General features: G+C 32.5%; 3 protein-coding genes across 4 annotated transcripts; all 3 read right to left on the bottom strand.

Annotated features, from left to right (window-relative positions):
* Positions 1-1,088: 1,088 nt before the first annotated feature.
* Positions 1,089-5,904, bottom strand: LOC105956187 (uncharacterized). 2 transcript variants are annotated; one of them, XM_012980027.2, is made up of 3 exons: positions 4,540-5,904; positions 2,375-2,498; positions 1,089-1,881 (listed from the first exon to the last, which is right to left on the bottom strand). In XM_012980027.2, exons 1-3 carry the CDS (start codon positions 5,197-5,199, stop codon positions 1,316-1,318), a joined length of 1,350 nt encoding a protein of 449 aa, XP_012835481.2. In that variant the 5' UTR covers positions 5,200-5,904; the 3' UTR covers positions 1,089-1,315. The 2 variants fall into 2 exon arrangements, with proteins under 2 accessions (XP_012835481.2, XP_088674378.1); XM_088818252.1 differs by having other exon boundaries at positions 2,375-2,495; positions 4,540-5,474.
* Positions 5,905-7,593: 1,689 nt separating this feature from the next.
* On the bottom strand, positions 7,594-8,681 carry LOC105956171 (dehydration-responsive element-binding protein 1E). Its single transcript, XM_012980007.2, has one exon. It carries the CDS (start codon positions 8,571-8,573, stop codon positions 7,947-7,949), a length of 627 nt encoding a protein of 208 aa, XP_012835461.2. The 5' UTR covers positions 8,574-8,681; the 3' UTR covers positions 7,594-7,946.
* An 11,487-nt stretch (positions 8,682-20,168) lies between these two features.
* Positions 20,169-21,087, bottom strand: LOC105956170 (ethylene-responsive transcription factor ERF027). Its single transcript, XM_012980006.2, has one exon. The coding sequence runs from the start codon at positions 21,071-21,073 to the stop codon at positions 20,252-20,254; it is 822 nt and encodes a 273-aa protein (XP_012835460.2). The 5' UTR covers positions 21,074-21,087; the 3' UTR covers positions 20,169-20,251.
* Positions 21,088-22,029: the final 942 nt, after the last annotated feature.

Raw genomic sequence — 22,029 nt, 5'->3', positions numbered from 1 at the left:
AATTAAAAAAAAAATCAGAAATTGGTCCAAAATCTTATTATGTTGTATATTTTAAAAAGTTAGAAAGCTTATCTTGATGGTAAATCTTCAAATTATATTAATTTATACGAATATATGTGTGATTCGGACTAATATATGGTCCAAACAGCCCAATACCAGGCCAGCCCATTCAGACGAGCCCCTTAGAGGCCCAACACGACATCAAGCTCGAGGAGGTGAGTGGAGAGGGAAGCTTTTCCCTCGATGGCTCAGGATCCCAGCTATTGTGAGTCGCGCGAAGGCTCTCCGAGTGTTGGAATGACGCTTGGGCTATATCTAGGGAAGTTCAGCTATAGACCTTGAGGTCGGGGTAGGTTCGACTTTAATGCATCAGACAAACACCCATGACGCCCGCAACGGCGCATTAAATGCTGTGACAGGGGCATTTAATGCTCCAATGACCAGATACGGCCAGAAGGCTGAGGAAGTAGGAATGAGACCTTACCTTATCCAATCAATGGAGAGGGGAGGTTCTAATTACAAGAAAGGTAATCATGATCCAAGCTACCCGGGAAAGGACTGACCAGAGGCGCCGATGAGCAGAAGAATGGACTGCTCGGCCGGGATTCGCGGGGTAGAGAGAAGCATACCCCCAACCACTATAAAAGAAGGCACTGAGCATCAAACCAAAGAGGGAGCACATACACACTTAACACTCTTACTTATCTTCGTAAATTAATAGATATACCTCTCCAAAAATCCTATCGGTCCTTTACTGACTTTATCGTTGGAGTGCTAAATTCGGCATCAGTCTGGTCTTTTCTTTTTGTAGTTATTTGTCATCCCTCTACAGAGGCCCGTATACAGGATGAGGTTCTTTCGGGTGGATCAATGTGGATGAAAAAATATATAATTTATAAATAAATAGAGATATATTTATTATATAATTTATAAACATACCCATATATTTCTAATAATATTACACATATTACATATTCTATTTTTTCTAAATGTTGTTTCTCATATCCATGTACACGCACCGTTGTATCCGCGTTTTCGTGTTTGTTCTATATATAAACTGGAAGTAAAAAATTAGTTAAAATATGAGATTAATCGAGGGGAAACAACTAATTCATTCGCCAAAAGAAAAGAAAATAGTAATCTCAAGGCGAGATCCCAAATTAAGAGAACTATTTATTCGAGCTCGAGCTTTTGTCGAGTCAGCTCACAAGTCTGCTGAGCCGACTCGACTCATATACCCTCCTAATCAATCTTAACCATCCTAACCATTTTCTCAAAGCATGATAAAATGACCAAAACAACCTCAAAGTAATCCTCATACTACCACAAATCCCCCCTCAAATTCTAACAAAACCTCATTCAAAAGTGCATCAAAAACCTCATCATCCAACTCTAAAGCCACGTCACCATTTTCTTGATCCAACGTTTTCCATTCCCCACATTTTTCCATGTCTTCAATATAAGCTTGTCTATTCTTCTGCACCCCCCATTCAAGAAACACTCCACGTGGCATCTTATCATTGGTCCAATTTTGTGCTTCCTCAAGTAGCTCTTCCTCCAATGAAGTACATTGACCACTCCCAATTCTCTCTCTAAAGAAATCCAAAAGCAATTTCTCTGCATTATTTATAAGTTTGAGGTTGTCATAATTAGGTGGCATTTGGTGAAGCAATTTCAGGGCTTTGTATTCGGCCTCATTTTCGTCTTTTTCTTCTTCTTGTTCTTCGATATCGGACATGGATTTGTCCTCCGTAGTAAATGATGATGTGGATTCATTGTCCGAGTCCGATTGTAGTGCGAAGCGCGTGGCTAAGTCAACAGGCTCGAGTTTGGCTAGGCATTCGAACCTTTGGATCTTTTTCATAAGTGTTTTCTTAACTCCTGTTCAAGAAAAAATGCATTGTTTTTTTATTATTACATAAATAAAAGATTTTATTGCATTCAGCATCCCTATGTTATATCGAATTGCTAAAACTCCTCGCTTCGTAATTAATATTAGCGAAAAAAATCCCTATGATGCATTTTCTTAACACACAAACCCTTAAATAATGTGTTTTAAGGGGTGTAGTTTGCTAATAAAATTGAACCATAGGAGAGTTTTGCTAATATTTATAATACGGAGATTTTTTTAACAATTAGAGCATTTTTTTAAACATAGTATGTATAAGACAATCCAAATTGTGTTACATATGAAAAATAACGAGTCATAATAAATCGACCATATACCTAGTTACTTTTTTTTTAATCTTTCGAAAGAGATTTCAAATTTTGTTACAAAGGAAAATAATGAGATTCAATTAGATTAATGTGACACAATTTTAATTCGGCCGCTATATATAATTATTGAGACATGCAGTAATGTAAGAAAAATTACCTTCGATACGAGCGAGTCTATGTTGGAAAGAGGAGGAGGAGACTTCATCCTCGTCATCGAACGGACAATCGAGCACCGACACCGGACTCAATTGTTCCTTCTCATCACTTGACCATTGCTTCTGCTGTCAATTTATCCATCAAATATTTAGATTAAATATGTCAAAAACTAACTAATTAAACATGTCAAAAACTATTTTTTTTTTTGTTTTAATTTTCTTAAAAATATTTTAAAATATATTCTAGGGTTTGGAATATCACTTTATAAAGGTCACAATTCCTTCATTACAAGGCAAACAAATAAACATTTAACAACTGATTTAAGACATAGGTGTGCAATAAAAATGATTTAATTGTAATATTTCACAACAACTTGAAGAACAAACATTAATGAGGGAGTTGAATCGGCCCCGGCCCCCTACAAAGTTTTGTTGCATTTCACAATAAATTCTCATAAATGAAAAAGCTCATCAAAAACTGATTGGCTTGTCCCACATCGACATAATTCATGCAGAGGGAATCTTCTAAGCCAGAAAAAAAAAATTAACAAATTAAAATCTTTTTTTTGTATAATAATAATAATAATAATAATAATAATAATAATAATAATAATAATAATAAAAATAAAAATAAAAAAAACATGCAGGGGCCTCCTTGTACACCATTATTATTTATTACGATGTTATCCAATTTAGCCATTGAATTTTTGGACCCAAATTGATAATTTTGTGGATATATATATATATAATTTTATTTAATATATATATACTAAAAACTTCTAAGGGTCGATTATATTTTTATTTTATTTTATTAAATACTAGAAATTATAAAATTATTGGATGTGTGACTTTGACACCCTATGCTGGCTTCGTCGCTGCTGACGAACATGAAATACTAATATTGAAGGACAAGTATGGATAATTATAATAGATCAAATCCAATAATGCTTCAAAATGTATAAAATTTATATTGCACACAATCCATTATAAAAAATTAAAATGAAAGCAAATTAAAGAGGACAAGGAAAAACTAATGTTGATATATTGAATATGTCAAAAGTCAACCCCAAAAGTGTATGACATTAGTCAACTCCATTCTAACAATGATTATCAAGTCTCACTTAAATTTTCTACCAAATTCTTTAATAATAGGCAATTATTAAATTACTAGCTATGTTTGGTTTAGCATTAGGTTTAGCTACTAGATTTTAAAAAATATATTAAAAACATTATTTTGATAAAAAAAAATACCCAAAATTACTCTTTATACAAGACAATCTCAATATTAATTAATTAAAAAAAAAAAAAAAACTCCTCCTCCCTTTAAAGCCCATTATTCTCTCTCTATATATTAAATAATAAAAGATGCATCAAAATTAATAATATTGGAATTGTTTTTTTTTCCTAAATAGACAAATAAAAATTAAATTACTTTAAAAATTAAATCAAAATAGTTATCTTCCTTAGTTGTTTATTATTAAATTATGATCATACAATATGTTGCCAATTTACTTGAATAGTTAATTATTTTTATGTTTTTTTTTTCTTTTTTCTTATCATGCACTCGACTGTATGCTATCTTTTCCCTCTATATAACCCCGCACGTGTAGCTCCCCAGCTGTTTTCGCTCCATCTTTACCGCTCTGAATTTTTCACCATTATCGAAATTTCTAATTATTCTTTTAATTATTTTTCAAATATTTTTATAATGTTTTTTCAAATTCAAACACAAAAAGGACAACTTTCTTATACACAATTATTTTCACAACTTTCAAAAAAAAATTACCATCTAATTAACGGTAAAAATATACTAATAAACATAATCAAATACTCCGTATTTCACAATAACTGTCTCTTTTTTAAAATATTTTTGTTTCATATTATCTGTCACTTTAGATTTTCAATATTGCAATAAATGTATATTTCCTGTTTTAACCTTATTAATGAAAATCTAATTATTAATTTTCTCTAATAAATCATTAAATAATAAAAAAAAAATTTAGTCATTTTTATATGATTTTTCTAAAATCAAGATATATTTATTGAGTTTCTTAATATTTGTTAAAAGTGAAAAGTGATAATTATTTAGAAATAGAGGGAGTATTAAATTCAATTAGCACTAAATAAAAAAATAAAAAAAATATTTAAAAAAAATTAAAATAATTACCTGTGTGGTGGTGGATGAATTGGTATCAGCACTACTGGTAGTTGAGTCCATTGAAACGTCACCGTTTAGTACACCAACTCCATTATCTGTAACCATCTTTACGACGTCGTTTCTTTTCTGGATTGAATTTAAATTTACCTCCGCATAAGAATCACCGCCTGAGCACTTTTCCGACACAATTAAATCGCCCCCCGACCACCTGTCGGAGGACCGATCCGACGGCTGAGCATCCTCCTTAAGAAGCTGATCAAACGATTTCCACCGTTTGATCTCTTTCCGATCGTGATCATCCGACGACGGCTTCCTCCTCCAGAATATTAATCCACTTCTCTTGGAGAAACTCCGCGGCAGGAACGAGTAGCCGCCGGAAATTTTCTTCTCCGGCGACTTTGCGGCGGCGATGGGGCGGCGTTTCACGGCGGCGACGACGCGCTGAAGGAAAGCCGAGGGTTTCGACGAGGATGGCTTGTTGTTGGAAATAAGGTATTTCTTCTTGTGGTGGTGCTTGTCGTGGATCAATCGGACGGCGGCTGTGCAGCAGAACTGCCGCCTGGGGAACGATTTGAAGCCGTTGGATGAACACGATCCGATGTCGTCCAACAAGTAGTCTTTCAGCAGCAGTTGCTTCGGCGTTGTTGTTCTAACCAATCTTGAATCCATCTTGTTGTAATAATAATTACTAGGGTTTTTAATATATAATTTAGGGTTTGATGAGTACAGGAGTGTATAGTATTTCTATTTAGAATGAAGCAAAATGAAAGAAATGCAGAGGAGAGAGAAAATGAAAAAGCTGGCGAGATTTTTCAGAATTGTATTTATTGGAAAAAAAGGTGATGATTAATATCGAAATTGAGCTATGAAATATCGAAATGAATGTTTGACATCTGTTAATAGCTATCTATGGCAAGAAGTTGTGAGCAGAGAAAGTAAGCAGTATGGTGGAGCCAGCTTCTACACTTACTTATATCTAGAGAGAGAGAGAGAGTCTAGAGAGAGAGAGAGAGGAGTGAGAGAATTGAAGAGTGAGAAAGAGGGCCTGTTTTAAAGTGTGGAGAAATTAAAGAGTGAAAGTGAGTGGCAGCTTCTTCTTATGGTTGAAGATCTCTAGGTAAATATTAACCAGAGAGAGAGAGAGAGAGAGAGAGAGAGAGAGAGAGAGAGAGAGAGAGAGAGAGAGAGAGAGAGAGAGAGAGAGAGCATGGATGGATGGTTCTTGGTGGTGTAATTTGAATCTTAAGTAAGAATAAACAAAGGGGGTTTAAGTTGAAGTTTTTTGTCTGGGTTAGGGTTTTCTGTGCTGTTGTTTTCAGAGTTTTGAGATTAGCTTAATTTAAATATGGTTTAATTAATAATTAAATAATTAATAAAGAGTATAGTACGTGTGGTGTGTGGTTTAGGCGTAAATCTCAGCTGTTAAGACTGAGCAGTGACCAGAAATTGACCTTCTTGGCCTATTATTTCTGAATATTTTAATCATTTGTTTAATAAATTTGGTCTGAATCTCACTCACTAACACAGCGTCTGACATGGCAATATATTTCTTTTCTATGGAAACTTCTTAGCATCCTCCAAGACTGTATTTCATTTTGTCTTTTCAACAAATTAGGTCACTATTGGAAATAGAACATATATGGGACGAAAACTTCAACTTCAAACGTTTTCGCGTTTCGAATGTTCAGCAATAGAGAACACCTATCGGACAACTTATTTGTCATTTTGCCGCTTCTGAAAAATTAGATATTAAATAGCAAATTTTCAAAATATTTTTGTTGTTTTTCTTATTATTTACATAGTTTAATAATCAATTGCTAACTGATAGTTGATAGGAAAGTTTATTTTTGAATATGTTTGTATAATATATATATATATATATATATATATATATATACACACACGTTTTCCCTAAGATTCCGATCCCATTTTTCGAACATTTACCACAATATCCGTGTTGCATAGCAAATAGTTTGATGATGCTAGAGTTAGATCACCGTAGAGAGTTGAAGTAGGATGAGCTGAAAGAGCAAAGTGGATCAATGACTCATGAGCTTGATGACCTTGCGATTCATGCGATCATAGAACACATAAACTAAGCCGGGGTTTGATCGGGCGGAAACCGGTCCAACTCTCAAGCCCAAAATGGGCGTGGGAAAGCAGTTTCCACACCTAAACCAGGCGTGGAACTGCTTTCCCACGCCCATTTTGGGCGTGGAAAATTAGTACGGGCGTTCGGTCCAGAAGCCGCATTCGTAATTTTGCTACCGCGAATATCACCTCCCTAGTTGAAATTGTCGGACACAAACATTACTTAAATGTAATTGAGCCTCAGTGACAGTAGTCTTCAATATTGGGCTCGTAATCCATTAAATAAATAAATTGCAAACTCATTAGATTGACACAATTAGACATATCATAGTTCAATACCATTTCTTTCAAATATGACCAAATTTTATTAATATATATTGTCATCAACAACGCAACTGTGTTTCCTTTAATGATTAAGCGTTCAAGATTAATAAAGTAAATTTTCACTATAATCTAAAATTTTAAATCTAAATACGAATCTTAAGGAGTTGGGCCTATGTGTGCCGAACTAAAGCCCGATCACATATTTCTTTGAAGTGTCCTTTGTTTTCCCAATTTTTTTTTCCTCATACGAAGTATTCATTTTAAATTTTAAATTGATAACAAAAAGAATTCCAATTTTATTCCATCAAATGATGACAGATTAATGAAATAATAAAGAGAAATTGAAAAATAAAGGGGTAGTTTTGTCAAACAAGAATTATTTCTTAAAAAATCAAGATTATTTGATGACGACTATCTTAATTGACGTGCATTAATCTTAAACGACAATTATTTAGTTAGTGAGACATTCGGTTCATTGAAAATCCGATTTTGTATTAAATCTATTCAGTTCTGGATTATATGTGATAAAATATTTTATTTAATAAAATTAACATGTAGTGTGAAGAATAAAATAGTTCCTTTACTAGTTTAGTCATCCGTATTGAATAAATCTCAGGGGAGGTTCTACTAATTACTAAAATACAGGGATTTAATAATGAACTTTATTTTAGTAGCGAATTTAAAAAAAAAATGTGAATCTTGCCCACCGAACGTGTTACTAGCTCCTATTTTTTATTCTATGTTGACTAATCATGGTGCATTACATTCCTCGTCTGTGTGAGTTTATTATGAGTTGTCTGTTTGCCGCATGCTACCATATTTCTTACAGCCGTTATACGTTCAACCATTTTTTTGCGGAATTGTAAGTAGTCTTGGCTGTTGTGACGATGCGAATGGACACCCTGGAACTATTGACTAAGTTGACTTTTTTTCCTTGCTCACAAACCATAAAAAGCTATTACATCACAGCTTTTATATGCTTTTTTCGCACAACAACAAATTCAGAAACTCCACAATTCCAAGTCAGCATCACTTTCCACGTCATCCCAACTGAATCTCCACCCCAAGCACGGCGGCGGCGACAGCAGAACCCCCTCCGCCAATCTCTCCATGTCCAAATCCTCCAAAACGACATCGTATAGGTCAGAAGACCCCCCCGCCACATTTCCTCCTCCATTAGTGCTATCCGCCGCCACTTCTTCACTCAACCGCCGCTGCTCCGCACAGAAATCCTCTCCACCCTCCGGCGGCCGAAACGCCTCCGCCGCCTCCACCGCCGCCTTCCTGAGATCCCTGGCGTCCTTCGACGCCGGGACGGGCAGCCGCCACACGGAGTCGGCGAAGTTCAAGCACGCCGCCTTCCCCCTGAGGGCAAGCGCCGCCACGTCGTGGGCACGCGCCGCCATTTCCGGGGTGGGGTAAGTACCCAGCCAAACCCTCTTCTGAGCGGTGGGCTCGCGAAGCTCGCAGACCCACTTGTCGGAGTTCCTCCTCCGCACGCCGCGGTAGACAGGGTGGCGCGTCTCCTTGAACTTCTTCCTCCCGGCGCGTTTCTTGGGGTTGGCGGCGGCCAGGTTGAGCACCTCCTCCTCGTCGGAGCAATTTGAATGCACCGGAGAATATTCCATGAATATGCAACTGATGATCAGTTATTATTTGAGGTTGACTTATATATAGTTACGTTGACTAATGTTGGTTACACAGTTGACCGACGGAAGAATGAAAAGAAGAGTGTATATATATATATATATATACATAGTTTGAACATTAGTTTAGAGTGAGAAAGCATTGTAGAGTGAGAAAGGTAGAAGAAGAAGAAGAACACGGAATAGCTGAGGATTAAGCCACAGAGTCTTAGGAAAGAAGCTTCGCCGTCGACTCATTTGCGGGACCCACCAATCAAATAAAACGTGCTAAATTCACTTTGCTATATTAATTCATGAAAATCCTTTTTTTTTTTAAATTACAATTTCAATTTTATTATTTATTTTTCAAAATGATATGGAACATACTTGGAATTATTTTATTCTTTATAAATTTTCCGATAGAAAATATTTTTCGTTAAATCCTTCCAATAATAATAATAATAATAATAATAATAAAAAGAGTAGAACATCATTGACAAGCGCTATGTATCACAGAAACTTCAAACTTATTAATGTTTCCGCGTTTCGTAAACGTTTCGTTTCGGAAACTTGAAGACATCTGCCAGACACCTTATAAGGCCATTTTGCAATTTGTAAAAAGTTAGAAACATGTTTGAATAACGAATTTAAAAGAAAATTACTGTTTCTCTTATTATTTACATGATTTAACGATCAATTGCAAATTGATTGTTTATAATTACATTTATTTTGTACATAATTGTATAAAAATAAGGGTAAATTACAACCACTCCCTCAGGTATGGTCAAATTACGAAAAACCCCTCACGTTTGGGTAATTACAACCACCTCCTCAACTATAAATTTTCTTACATGTCTACCCTCGCGATTTCAAATTTAGTGGAATCTTCTTGATTACTCAGAGAGTGGTTGTAATTTACCCTAAAAATAATTTATATATAAATAAAAATTTATATATATTTATATAGAATATCTATAAATATGCTACTATAATTTTAATATTTACACATTTTCCCCAAGTTTCTGTATCCGTGTTTTCAAAAAATGCCGTTCCCCCAGTATACGTTTCCGCGTTTCTGTTTCTGTTTCCGTGTCCGTGCTACATAGTTGACAAGTGAAAAATGATTTGAACCGGAAAATGGGCCAGGCAAAGTTGTAACTTGAGTCTTCATATGCCTAAATGTTGGCCCACTAAGTTTCGGCCCATACTCGGTGGGAATATTCCTTTGGGCTGACCCGGACCTGATGGGAATATGTCGTTGGGCTTATCGTGTTTTATTTGTCGGGTCGTAGAGGTGTCAATCAAACAATTCGGATCGAAATTAAACTTTTGAAAAAAAACCTGATATTTTTTTCGAAAGTGAAAGACTAACTCCAATTCCGTTCCTAAAACATACGGAAAAATCAGAATTTGGAATGAAAAAACTATTCCGAAATCGGAAATTTACATATCAAAATCAGCACAATTCAGAAAGTTCCAATTTCTAGTCAGGGTAATATATAATACATAATAATATTTATATCATAAGTGTAATTTTTTAAAATAAATAAATTATACCGAACTATTAGTAAAATGTATCATATAATATTAATATATTTAGTACACATCAAGTGCATTCGAATTACATTTGAAACTTATCACTTGAAATATTTGAAACGGGTGGTGGCGCGATTCAAACTTAGAATTTTTTATTTGTCTAGTTTGATACCACGACCACCACAACCTAAAATTTAAACTATTAATAAAATACATCATTTAATATTAATATATCGAATAGTTTAATTAAGACAATTCTACAAAGAAGAAGCCAATTCGAATCACAAAAGGATTATGATTAAAAAAGAAAATAAAAGGTGAAAGATAGAGGAAGAAGTAAAAATATTATATAGGAACATAATTATTTGGAAAAATTACGGCCAGCCCCCTAAGCTAGGGCTAATACACGAAAATCCCTTTTTTGTTGGGTAATTATAATTACCTCCTTTAACTATGTATTGTCTTACACTTCTATTCTTACGGTACATAGTTGTGAGGAGCGATTGTAATTATCCAAACAAAAATAATTTTTTTTCGTAATTTCACCTTATCTCATAGGTGGCCGTAACTTAAAAAACGTTCAATTAAATTATGCAGTTCTCCAATGAGAAAATAAAAGGACACGTATCATTGGATCTGTCCTTTAACATTTGGTATGAGTTTTTCGATTTTTATTTATTTAATAAATCCCAATATTTAATAGTCAATGATTAGTGGAAGAATCATCCTTTTTTATTGTCTCAAATGGTTTTGTTTTATTTTGGGAAATAATATTTCTACCTATTGTTATCTACTTATCTTACATGTGTTTTTAGATATTTGCAATATTCTCTAAAAAATAAAAACAAAAAATTCAGTCATAAGTTTACTATCGAAGTTCATTGCAAATTTACCTAAGTTCGTTGGCCAGTTTTAGAAATTCCCTGTCGATTTTAATTTCGTCAAACTTTAAGAAGTTCGCTGCCGTTTTCAGTTAATTTTTTTTACGTTATCATATTGATGGACCCATATCTACAAGCCCATAGAGGCACACAAGTCAAGCCCAAATCGACTAAAGATAATAGTACAAGCCCAAGTCGGTTAAGGCCTAAACTGACATGATCTAAACAGTTAGGCCCAAGTTGACCCATATTAAGTGGCTTAGGCCCATGAGAATATATATCTCCATATAAATACCCGGAAACCTCACAATTAAAGGTACGCAATTCATATTTCTCGAGCAGTCTCTTGAATTCTCTGAATACTTCTATCTAGGGCTGGAAAATAATTACCGCCTACCGAATACCACGGTATACCTACCAAACAATACCGAAAAATTACCGAAACTTCGGTAACCACTACATTTGGTACGGTATTTGTACCGTACCCTACTATACGGTACGATAGCGGTATTGTATTTTTAATACCATGGTAATACCGTACCGTACCGCAAATTTAAATTTTATAATTTAATTAATATATATTTATTTTATATTAGTTAATAATTAACTAAATTAAAATTACTACATAAAATAAATAGGTCAAAACTTAAAAAAGTTCAAATACATTTCTTCAAAATTTATTAGACAACATTGAAGCTTAGTGCAACAAAAATGTGTACATCCAATTTGGTTTTCACGGCAATAGTATGGCTGCAAATTGAGATTGAAAAACAAATCATGACTCTAATAATCTTATTTGCAAGGTGTGGCTAAATTAATGAAGTTGAAGTTTGATAAATATTCAAGGAGCTTTGAAAAATTGAATATGATCATATAAATAGCCAATGTTCTTGTTTAAAATGTTGTGTTTTTATAAAGATCGTCTTCAAAGTATAACAAATTAAAATTAACGGTAGACTACCATGTACCGATATACCGTACCGAAAGTAACGGTATACCGAATAACGGCATACCGCACTTGTTGGTACGGTAACGGTATCGAATTTTTCAATACCATATAATTCGGTAGGTACACGGTATTGATCAAAATATTCGGCAACCGTACCGAAACCACCCCTACTTCTATCATACAAAGTTGACTTGAGCGTCGGAGGGTTTTCGCCGGGACCAATCCCGACGCCCTAACGACTTTTTGTGATGCAGGTAGTGCCCACGCGAGAAATCAAGAAATGCGAGGGAAGAATTGCAAAACGTGACGTGGAATCGTACCACATCACATATCTTGTTAAATATCTTTTGTTTAATGTAATTCACTACCGATTTTTTGACGTTTACCGTCAATTTTCAAAAGATCGAGTACTTGTCGATTTACTAATTTCATTACCACATTAAAAGTGATGAACTTTTACTAAAACCAAAATATTTTCTTGTAGTTTTTGATAATAATTTTCCATATCTAGGGACTTCTAGTTAATTTCCCCTTCAAATTAATCAAAATATTCGCTAAATTCTATATACAATTAATTGTAGAAGTGACACATACAACATTACAAATTAATAATTTGGGTACTTAATTAATTAATATATAACAAATGAATAAAAAATTAATTTCACTATATATATATATATATATATATATATATATATATATATATATATATATATATATATATATATATATATATAGAGTTAATAGTGATAGTAAACCTAATTATTCTGAAAAAACATGGCTTTCAAAGGCCGGACAAAAATATAATTTAACAGGTAGTTGATGTCATGTTGTGAGCTTCCCATCCACAAATGGAATATTTGGTAATAAACAATTTATCGTTTTCTCATTCAATTGCCTACTTTTGGAACCTGCAAAATAATGGCCGTTATTTTCATACTACATATATACAGACGACGGCTACTCGGTCGGTAAACTGATCGAAAATTTGATACGTGCCAAATCTGAACTGAATATTCAGTTCAGTATTCTGGATATTTCTTTTATTGAATTATGGTATTCGGTACGGCATATAGTATTGATGTCCGAAGTACTGGACCGTGCCGTTACCAAAAAATATATATATATATATATATATATATATATATATATATATATATACACTTTTTTTTAACCCTTTAAGGTTATAACAAATTATAAAATACTTATAGATTGATATTTTTTTCTTATTATTTACAAATTAGCTTCTATTGATAATCACTTTTTATTTTTAGGGCTGATTATTGAATTTTGAATGTCAAATTCAAGAATTAATTAGTTTTTTTTTTCTTCTTTTTTTTTTACCTTTTTTTTAAATAAGATAATATGTTTTTGGTTTTACGGGTACCGAATAGAAAAAAACTGAATTAATTCGATAATAAACCCGCACCTAACGAAATAGTTCGATTCAATAAACGTTATAAAAATTTTCAGTACTGAAATTTTGGTTTATCGAAATTTCGGTACGGTTTTACCGAACAAACACCCCTATAATATATGTATATATATATTAATATATTTGTCCCAACAAATTAATTGACAAATAATTGAACATTTCAACTAACAATATTATTGAAGTGTCACCTATGACATATTCAATTTAGACAACACTGTTTTATGATTCCCATTTCCCAATAATGTATTAAAAAACAAAAATGTACAATATTATATTTTCTTCCATTCTGGTACAACATGGTTATGTAACCATCAATAATATAATTGAACAGTACTGTGTGTAGCTCTTTATATATATCCGGCGCCATTGTATATATTTTAATTCTCATTTTTAATATATATATTTATATCCGATCGAGATTTTCCTTGGACGCATCTTCTCTCATTCGATCGAACGGTCGGAAATTGAGCTCGATGAAAATATTTCAACACAAACAATATGTAAAACCAGAAAATAGCCAATATTGACGAGACGAAAACTGAACCAAACATTGTCAATATTGATTGAGAGTATTTAATTTTTTTATTCAATAACAAGATTTTTCGTATAAAACATAAAATTAATCAAATAAGTATAATTTTTTATCCTAACTATCAAACAAATAAAACTGAAAAAGATTCTCTAATTTTTAAAATATCACCTAATCTCCGAATACCGTTTTTTTCAAACGAAAACGTCGTCGCATATCCATTTTAATATAGTGAAGATAGACAATAGAGTTATTGTTTTTTTTTTCTTTTCTCCTTTTACACTTGTGGCCCCCGATACGTTCTAATTATATACATTACTCATAAAATGATAAAATAAATATTAATTTTATATTATATAAAGAAATATGATTTTATATTATGTATAATTAAATATATAAAAATGTCACAAGACAAATGTGTTGTATCCTAAATACTAATCCCAGTGAAATACATGTGCTAGTTTCTTCATTTTCAATCGAACTACACACAATCACACATAAATTCAGAAAAATAAATATTTTTGATCAAATTCTATTAGATTGCCCAATTAAATTATGTGAATCCTCTATATTCGTTTACTACATCCAATTTATGTAAACCTCTTTTAGTTTCTAAAATGAGATTAATCAAAATAAAATTGAATAATTTGATAAAAATTCAAAATACCATTGAGCTATGAAAAGACCAATGACTTATCTCGCAATAAATCAAATAGACCATGATAAAATAATATATTTTTAGGCCGATTTGGAAAATTATTGAGTTTATAAAAAATATTAACAATGTCTAATTATTCGATTACTCGAGGTTAATATTCTGGACCAAACGTGACTAGTTTATGAAAATATAAAAGACAATTTACTAAACACTCCCGAACACTAATAGTCTTCCAAATTAGGACAATGGGATTTTAGCATTTTATTAAAAGTCTTTTATCCATGTCTTACACACACACATACACACGCGCGCAGTAGTCGTTTCAAAAATCAATCCTATGTATTTTGTTGGTTCACCTTATTTATGTACAAGATTTGAGAGATAGATGATTGCAAATAGGTAAATATTTTACGATAGATTACCACAGAACATAACGAAGCTCCATAAGTGACAAGTAAGCTAATTTTCCCCAAGTATAATTCACTAAAATATATAGTAACAAGCCATTAGTATTGGAGGTATAGAGACATGCCACCAACACCAAATAAGAGATACAAGAAGCCAATATATATATACACATATATATATATATATATATATATATATATATATATATATATATATAATAATATGTCGGCCATAAAAAAGTGATTTGAATAGTCAAAGAGGTACAGCCTCTCACAATCATAGAAACATAAGCAAATTTCGGCATTCTTCAACCTTCTTTTTCTTAGATTCTGTATCACAAACAATAGGCCCACCAAATAAATAATTAAATAAAAAATAATAATAATTTATATTGATGAAATAGTAATAATTTAATAATATTATGTGGTCACAATATCATAGAAATTTAGACAGCTAAAAGACAAACATTTTTAGCAGTATTAGTGATTAGTGTGATGTCTCTTGGCCGACCAATACCAACTCTATCTTCTCCAACCGTCGCCACCTTCATTTGGGTTTTTTTTTTTTCTTTTCTATTTTTTCTTCTACAGTTAGTTAGTTACTTGTACCAATACGTATGCAATGGATGTACAATTAAATATAATATTGTATTTATTTTTTAATATTATTAGTACAATAATGATAATACTAAAATTATTTTGGTAGGGTAATATATGTTAATCAATATCAATGTCATGATCGGTGGTGGTGAGGCCGTAAAATTTTGTGAGGATGGAATTAAATATATTCGGGGTTCGAGGGCCGTGCCCCTGAATAAGAATTTGTTATGAATTTTTTTTTTTGCACAGTGAATCCCTACAGCAAAGTTAAATTGCTATGGAAATCCAAAAAACATGGATATCGTGTCTGTTATTAAGATATTCAATATGAAATTAAGATAAGGTAGAAAACGTCAAGTTAACCCTTAATCCATTGTCAGTTCGCGTCCAATCATCGGTCGGCAGTGGCGGAGCCACCCTTTGGCAAGGGTATATATTTATACTACATATTATAGTTATGTGTAATTGGTCCACCAAAGTAATTTAATTTAATCCATCCAAGTAATTTAGTTTAGCCCACCGACCAAAAACATTGTGTTATTAGTGAAGGGGCTTTAAATAAATGTTAACCCCACTCTATCTCCAATTCCTGGCTCCACCATTGTCGGTCGGTGGCAATTCTCGGTAAAAAATATTGTAGACTACTGACTGTCCGAGAGAACAAAGTTTTTTTTTTCAAAATATAAGAACTAAGTTGGAAAATAAAAAATGAGAGCAAGTCAGACGTAAAGAGACTTTAAATAAATGGACTTAAATAATATTATTGGTGACCTGAAAAATATATAGGTTAGTATATATATATATATATATATATATATATATATATATATATATATATATATATATATATATATATATATATATATATATATATATATATATTATATATATATATTATATATATAATATAATTGAGTGGCCTGAAAATATATACGGTATTATGAGATAAAAATTTCGAAATGAAGGGGGCTCGAGTCCACCCCAGCCATACGGTGCGTTTGTCCCTGGCCATGATATAACCAATACCCTACAAAAATATTATTAATAAATAAATTATTATTTTTTTATTATTATATACATGTATATTTTTTTGTTTCCATGTGTATTTGTTTTAACCATGGAAAACCAAACACTTATTAGGAGAGGGGCCCGCAACTATGAAGGGCCCGAGGATGTGGAGCCCTCAAGGTTAAATAAAAAAAAAGGTTATTTTATAATTATATTTTTAAATATTAGTTTCGACCCCTCAAAGTTTTTGTAAAATTATAGATATTAAATCATATTCAAATAATAATATACTAAAACAAAATGGCATAAACTCTTACTATTTTAAGTACAAATTTATGAATATTTACTTCTTTTTTTTTTCATCAATACCTCTAAAAAAATAATAGGGCGATAGCTCGAATCCCCAAAATAGTTAGTGCCAATACATTTAATAGAATCATTTCGATTAATTAGATGTTTATTGCATGCTTGAAATATGATAAAAATCTAATATATATTGTTTTAATTAAGAATTAGCAATATAAACCTATTTTGACAGTGTCTTGAGAATCTAAAAAAAGAGGTTGCTGCTTCGAACCTCAAAATTTAACTCCCCCCCTATATTTTGTTTCTGATTCCGCTTCTTTTAGAATTTATTAAGAAAGTTGATACTTAATCTCTGTTATCAGAGTAAATGTTTAGAGGCCAACCATACTTCCCAAAATTGAAATACTAAAAGAAGATTTAATGTATGGTAAGAAATGTAATATATATATTTTTTTTGTCATATAGTGGTTTTAATTATAATTTTGGTTGGGCTAAAAGCGACTCCGAGAAGGATTGGATTTGGTTTGACCAGATAAAAAAAAATGTTCTAAACTTTCGGAAAGGGACACCTTTTTGGTGGTGATATCATTAATCAACCTTTTTGTCTCTTAATTACACCAATTGCTTCTTTCAAAGTTCAAACCCCTTTCTTGATTTTTCTCATGATGATTAAATTTAATTTCCACAATTATTAAAGTGATATTCCAAAAGTGTTCACCAAATCATGATTCAAATATCTATGTTTTGCAAAAACAAAAAAACAAAATCATAATCATAATGTAAGTAGTATAAATTACTCCCTCTGTCCCATATTATATGTCTTTTTAGAGAGTTTTTTTTATCCCAAATTATTTGTTATTTTAGGTTTTCAATGAAGCATTAATTGCATTATTTTCAATTTTACTCTCAATCACTCCTAATTTTTTTTTTTTTAGAGTAAAAAAATAATTTCATTTCATCAAATTAACTCATGACCAACAATATTTTGGATATTAATAGGCAAAGAATCACCACAATATGACTCACATATAGAGAGCTTAGCTAGTGCATGTGCAACACGATTACCAGTCCTTCGTACATGTTGAGCTGAGAATGTCCCAAAAACCGCAGCAAGGACATGTATGTCGGCCACTAAAGTTCCATACGCTGAACAATCTTCCTCAACTTCATTTATTGCCTTAATGACCAAGCTAGAGTCTCCTTCAATGACTATCCTTCTCCATGTTTGATCACGAGCGAATTCAACTGCAACGATAGCTGCTTTTGCTTCCGAATCACTCCTAATTAATTAGTTGAGAATCAATTAATGTCGAGGATATTTTAGTAATTGTATCTGTTTTTTTTTTTTTTACTATAATCTATACACATTTATTGATTTTCTTAATATGTGCAAAACAACCCAAAACGACATTTAAATTGAGACGGAGGGAGTAACATGTAGTTTGAAGGATATATTAGTCCTTTTCTTGTTTAGACAACCCTTTTTAAGTTAATCTCAGGTAAAATGGGTGATATTAATTTAATAAAATAGTAGTACTTAATACCCCTCCGTCCCAATTTAAATGTCATTTTGGGTTGTTTTGCACATAAGAAAATTAATAAATGTGCATAGATTATAATAAAAAAAAAACTTATAAAATTATTAAAATATTCTCGACATTAATTGATTCTCAACTAATTAATTAGGAGTGATTAAGGACAAAATCGAAAATAATGCAATTAATACTTCATTGAAAATCTAAAATGACAAATAATTTGGGACAAAAAAAACTCTCTACAAAGACATATAATATGGACAAAGGGAGTAGCAAACTTTGAATTTAGTAGCTAGAGAGTTTGAAAATTTGAGCGTGTGCAACCGAATGTGTTATTAGATCATACTATTTAATCAGTAAAATCTTATAGCAATAATCAAACGAACCCTAGTGAATTACATATAATACCAGAATTTATAGTTAATATAATATAAGATTTAATCTAAGGTCACTACAGTAAATAAACATTTGGGTGCATGACAAACACCTATTTTAAGATGATTTGACGAAAAATGATGCCGCTGTATATGCTTTTCAGTTATCACTAATTCTATACAATGACAATAAAAGTGATTGTCACTTATATATAATAACAATAAAAAAGATTAAGAGGGGTGTTTGGCTAAGCTTATAAGATGTTAAAAGGAGCTTATAAGATGTTTTAGAGCTATAAGCTCTTCCAAAGTGTTTGGTAATTTTTTAGAAAAAGATCTTAATTTTTTTTAAAATAAGCTGTTGGATAGCAAATAAGATCTTTTTAAATAAGTACCTCTACCCCACCTTTTTATTTAAGATCTTTTAATGAGTAAAAATAGGAAATAAGCCTATTATCCAAACACTCTAAAAAATAATCATAAAAATAAGATGTAACAGCTTATCAGCTCTTAAAACATCTTATCAGACGTAAGAGCTTATCAGCTGTTTAAAATAAGCTTAGCCAAACACCCTCTAAGTAACAATAAAATGAGCTATTAGTGACAATGTACAATATGTTTATAATCACTTTTCATTGACAAACTTTTTTATTGTTAGAATTAGGGTATTAATAATGCCCATTTTTTTTCTTGAAGTGAGAATCAAACTTCTTACTAACTAAATAATTAGTTAGTGGGTAGATATTTAATCCAATAGAGGTACACTGGACGAGCTAGGCGTTGGTAAAATATTCGATTCTTCATACGAGATCTAGTAACAAATTATTAAATTTTGATATTAAATGTGATTTCTCAATAACATAGATCCCTAAGGAACTTAACAAGAATTTCAGAATTTTTATGCTATTTCATCATAGTAATTTTTATTTTGGCCATTAAATATAATATAATAACAATATTTTTATGCATGCAAATGTTTTTTTAAGCAAGTGTCCAAAATAAAAATCATTAGAGGAAAAAACAAACAAAGAAGAAGATCAAGAAATGCTTTAATTGGAAAGTCAGAACCTGAAATATTTTACTTCCATGCATCTATATTGAGATGGGACAATCATGGGCCATTTTTTATTATTTTTTTCTTATTATTATTTTTTTCACACTATAAATAAATAATAATAATAATAATAAATATTATTCTTCTTTGTAAAATATATATTAAAATTCATTAAACTGTAAGCTGCTTCTCTGCAGTTCCGGTTCATGCATTCACATGCTTTTGATTCTTGATATAACTAATCCAATATTTTCTAGTTGAGCACAATTTTTTGGTGTTTATGTATATAAATAATTAAACTATATATTTCAAGATTGATTTTTTTTTTCTTTTTCCTTCCCTTTTTTAAATTGTTTCTCACGATATATAATAATAAAATTAATAATATAATAATTAAAATCAGAGCTAATTAATCAAAACTATAGCTCCACAGACTTTCAGCATCAGAATTTTCCGGCGAGTCATCCGGCGGCCGGGACTCCATTCTCGGCGGGCTGACCAGCATTCCCTCCGCCATGCTCAACAGCAAATTAGGCATATGAAACAGCGCCTCCTCGTCGACGAATTGATCATGCCCAGTAGTCAACGCCTCCGCATTAGGAGGAGGTTCCCCACCGGCGGTGGCCGCCGCCGCCTCCGGCGGCGCTTCATCGCCGCCGCTCTCCGGCTTCATCATAGCCGCCGCCGCGGCGGCGGCCCTGCGGATGTCCTGAGGGGAAGGCGAATCCGGGGTCGGGTACCTACTAGCACGATCGGGGAAGTTCAGTAGGGTGTCGCCGCCTTTGAGGGCCAGCGCCGCCACGTCGTAGGCGGCGGCGGCCATCTCCGGCGAGGGGTAGGTGCCCAGCCAGATACGCGTCGTCTTCTTCGGCTCCCGAATCTCCGACACCCATTTCCCGCTGCGGCTCCTTATCCCGCGATACACCGGGTGCTTCCCGGCGCCGGCGGCGGGGCGGGTGGCGGAAGTGGAGGTTCCGGCGGCGGTTTTCTTGACCTTTTTCGGCGACGGCAGTGTTTCGCTGCTGATACTCGGCTGCAAATGCTGCGATTGGTCCCTCGATTGCTGCACCATACCTTCCGCCGGTGAGAAAGACCGAGGAGGAGGAAGAATCGACGGCGGCGGCGGTGGAGATGACGGCGGCGGAGATGGTGGCGGGCTGAGAGGATTTTCGGTGGGGCTTGGTGGATGGTCTTGTTGACTCATGTTACGATGAGGTGGAGAGTCAGCCATATATATTTATAGTGTACATATATATATATATATATATATATAGTGGTCTATATGTAATAAAAAATATATTTATTTTATTACCACAAAATAAATATATAAATATTTATTTTGTTTTTATTATGAGAATTGGAGAAGATGGCAATTGTTTATATATATAAGGGGAAAAAAATTAATTAAATGTAAGTTGAAAGTGAAAGCGTGGGAAATTCGTGGGTAAATATGTGAAAATGAAAGCGTACACACGTATATTTAAGGCAAGCTGCTTATTAGCTGACACACACGTATAAAGATTAGCTGTTTTTTTTAATAAATAATAATAATAATAATAATAATAATAATAAATAAATAAATAGTAATAATAATAATAATAAAATAGTTGTATAGTGTGTTTGAACTAAAATAAAAAGATTAAATAGACCTAGTTGTAAGTTTTGCAAAGTACATGCTGTGAAGTGCTGTGGATCACTTTCTAGTCCAATGAAACAAAAGTATAAGATTTTGCAAATCCTAATTTAAATTAAATTTGATTATTGTGATTAGTACATTAATTGTTGTTATTGCTTGTAACTGTTATACGTTGACAAATTTTCAATATTTTATTATTTATATGTGAATGTAGACTCGTTCAATAGAGCAAGATTATTGCATGAAGTACTATGTATAGATCACAAATTGGTAAAAGTCATACAATTGAAGTACTATTTATAGATCACAAATTGGTAAAAGTTGTACAATTGTTTATATATCCTGAATTGTTAAATGTCGTTTTGATTTTATTAGTACAGTTTCAATTTTGAAAACATGATTTTAAGTTTTTAACCCCTTTCTAGTATGATTTTGAGTGTTGACAGTGTTCGAACCACGAAAACTCTACTTCTTTGAGATAGCTTTCTGCTCTAACTTTAATCGGTTGGATTGGACGGCGGGTGACAAAATTATGTATGAATATGAGTTAT

The sequence above is a fragment of the Erythranthe guttata genome, chromosome 1, assembly GCF_056151865.1.
Source record: "Erythranthe guttata isolate IM_541 chromosome 1, IM_541, whole genome shotgun sequence".
In the NCBI taxonomy this organism is placed as follows: Eukaryota; Viridiplantae; Streptophyta; class Magnoliopsida; order Lamiales; family Phrymaceae; genus Erythranthe; species Erythranthe guttata.
Note: the sequence above shows the minus strand (reverse complement) of the source record. Positions and strands in the feature narration are given on the sequence as shown.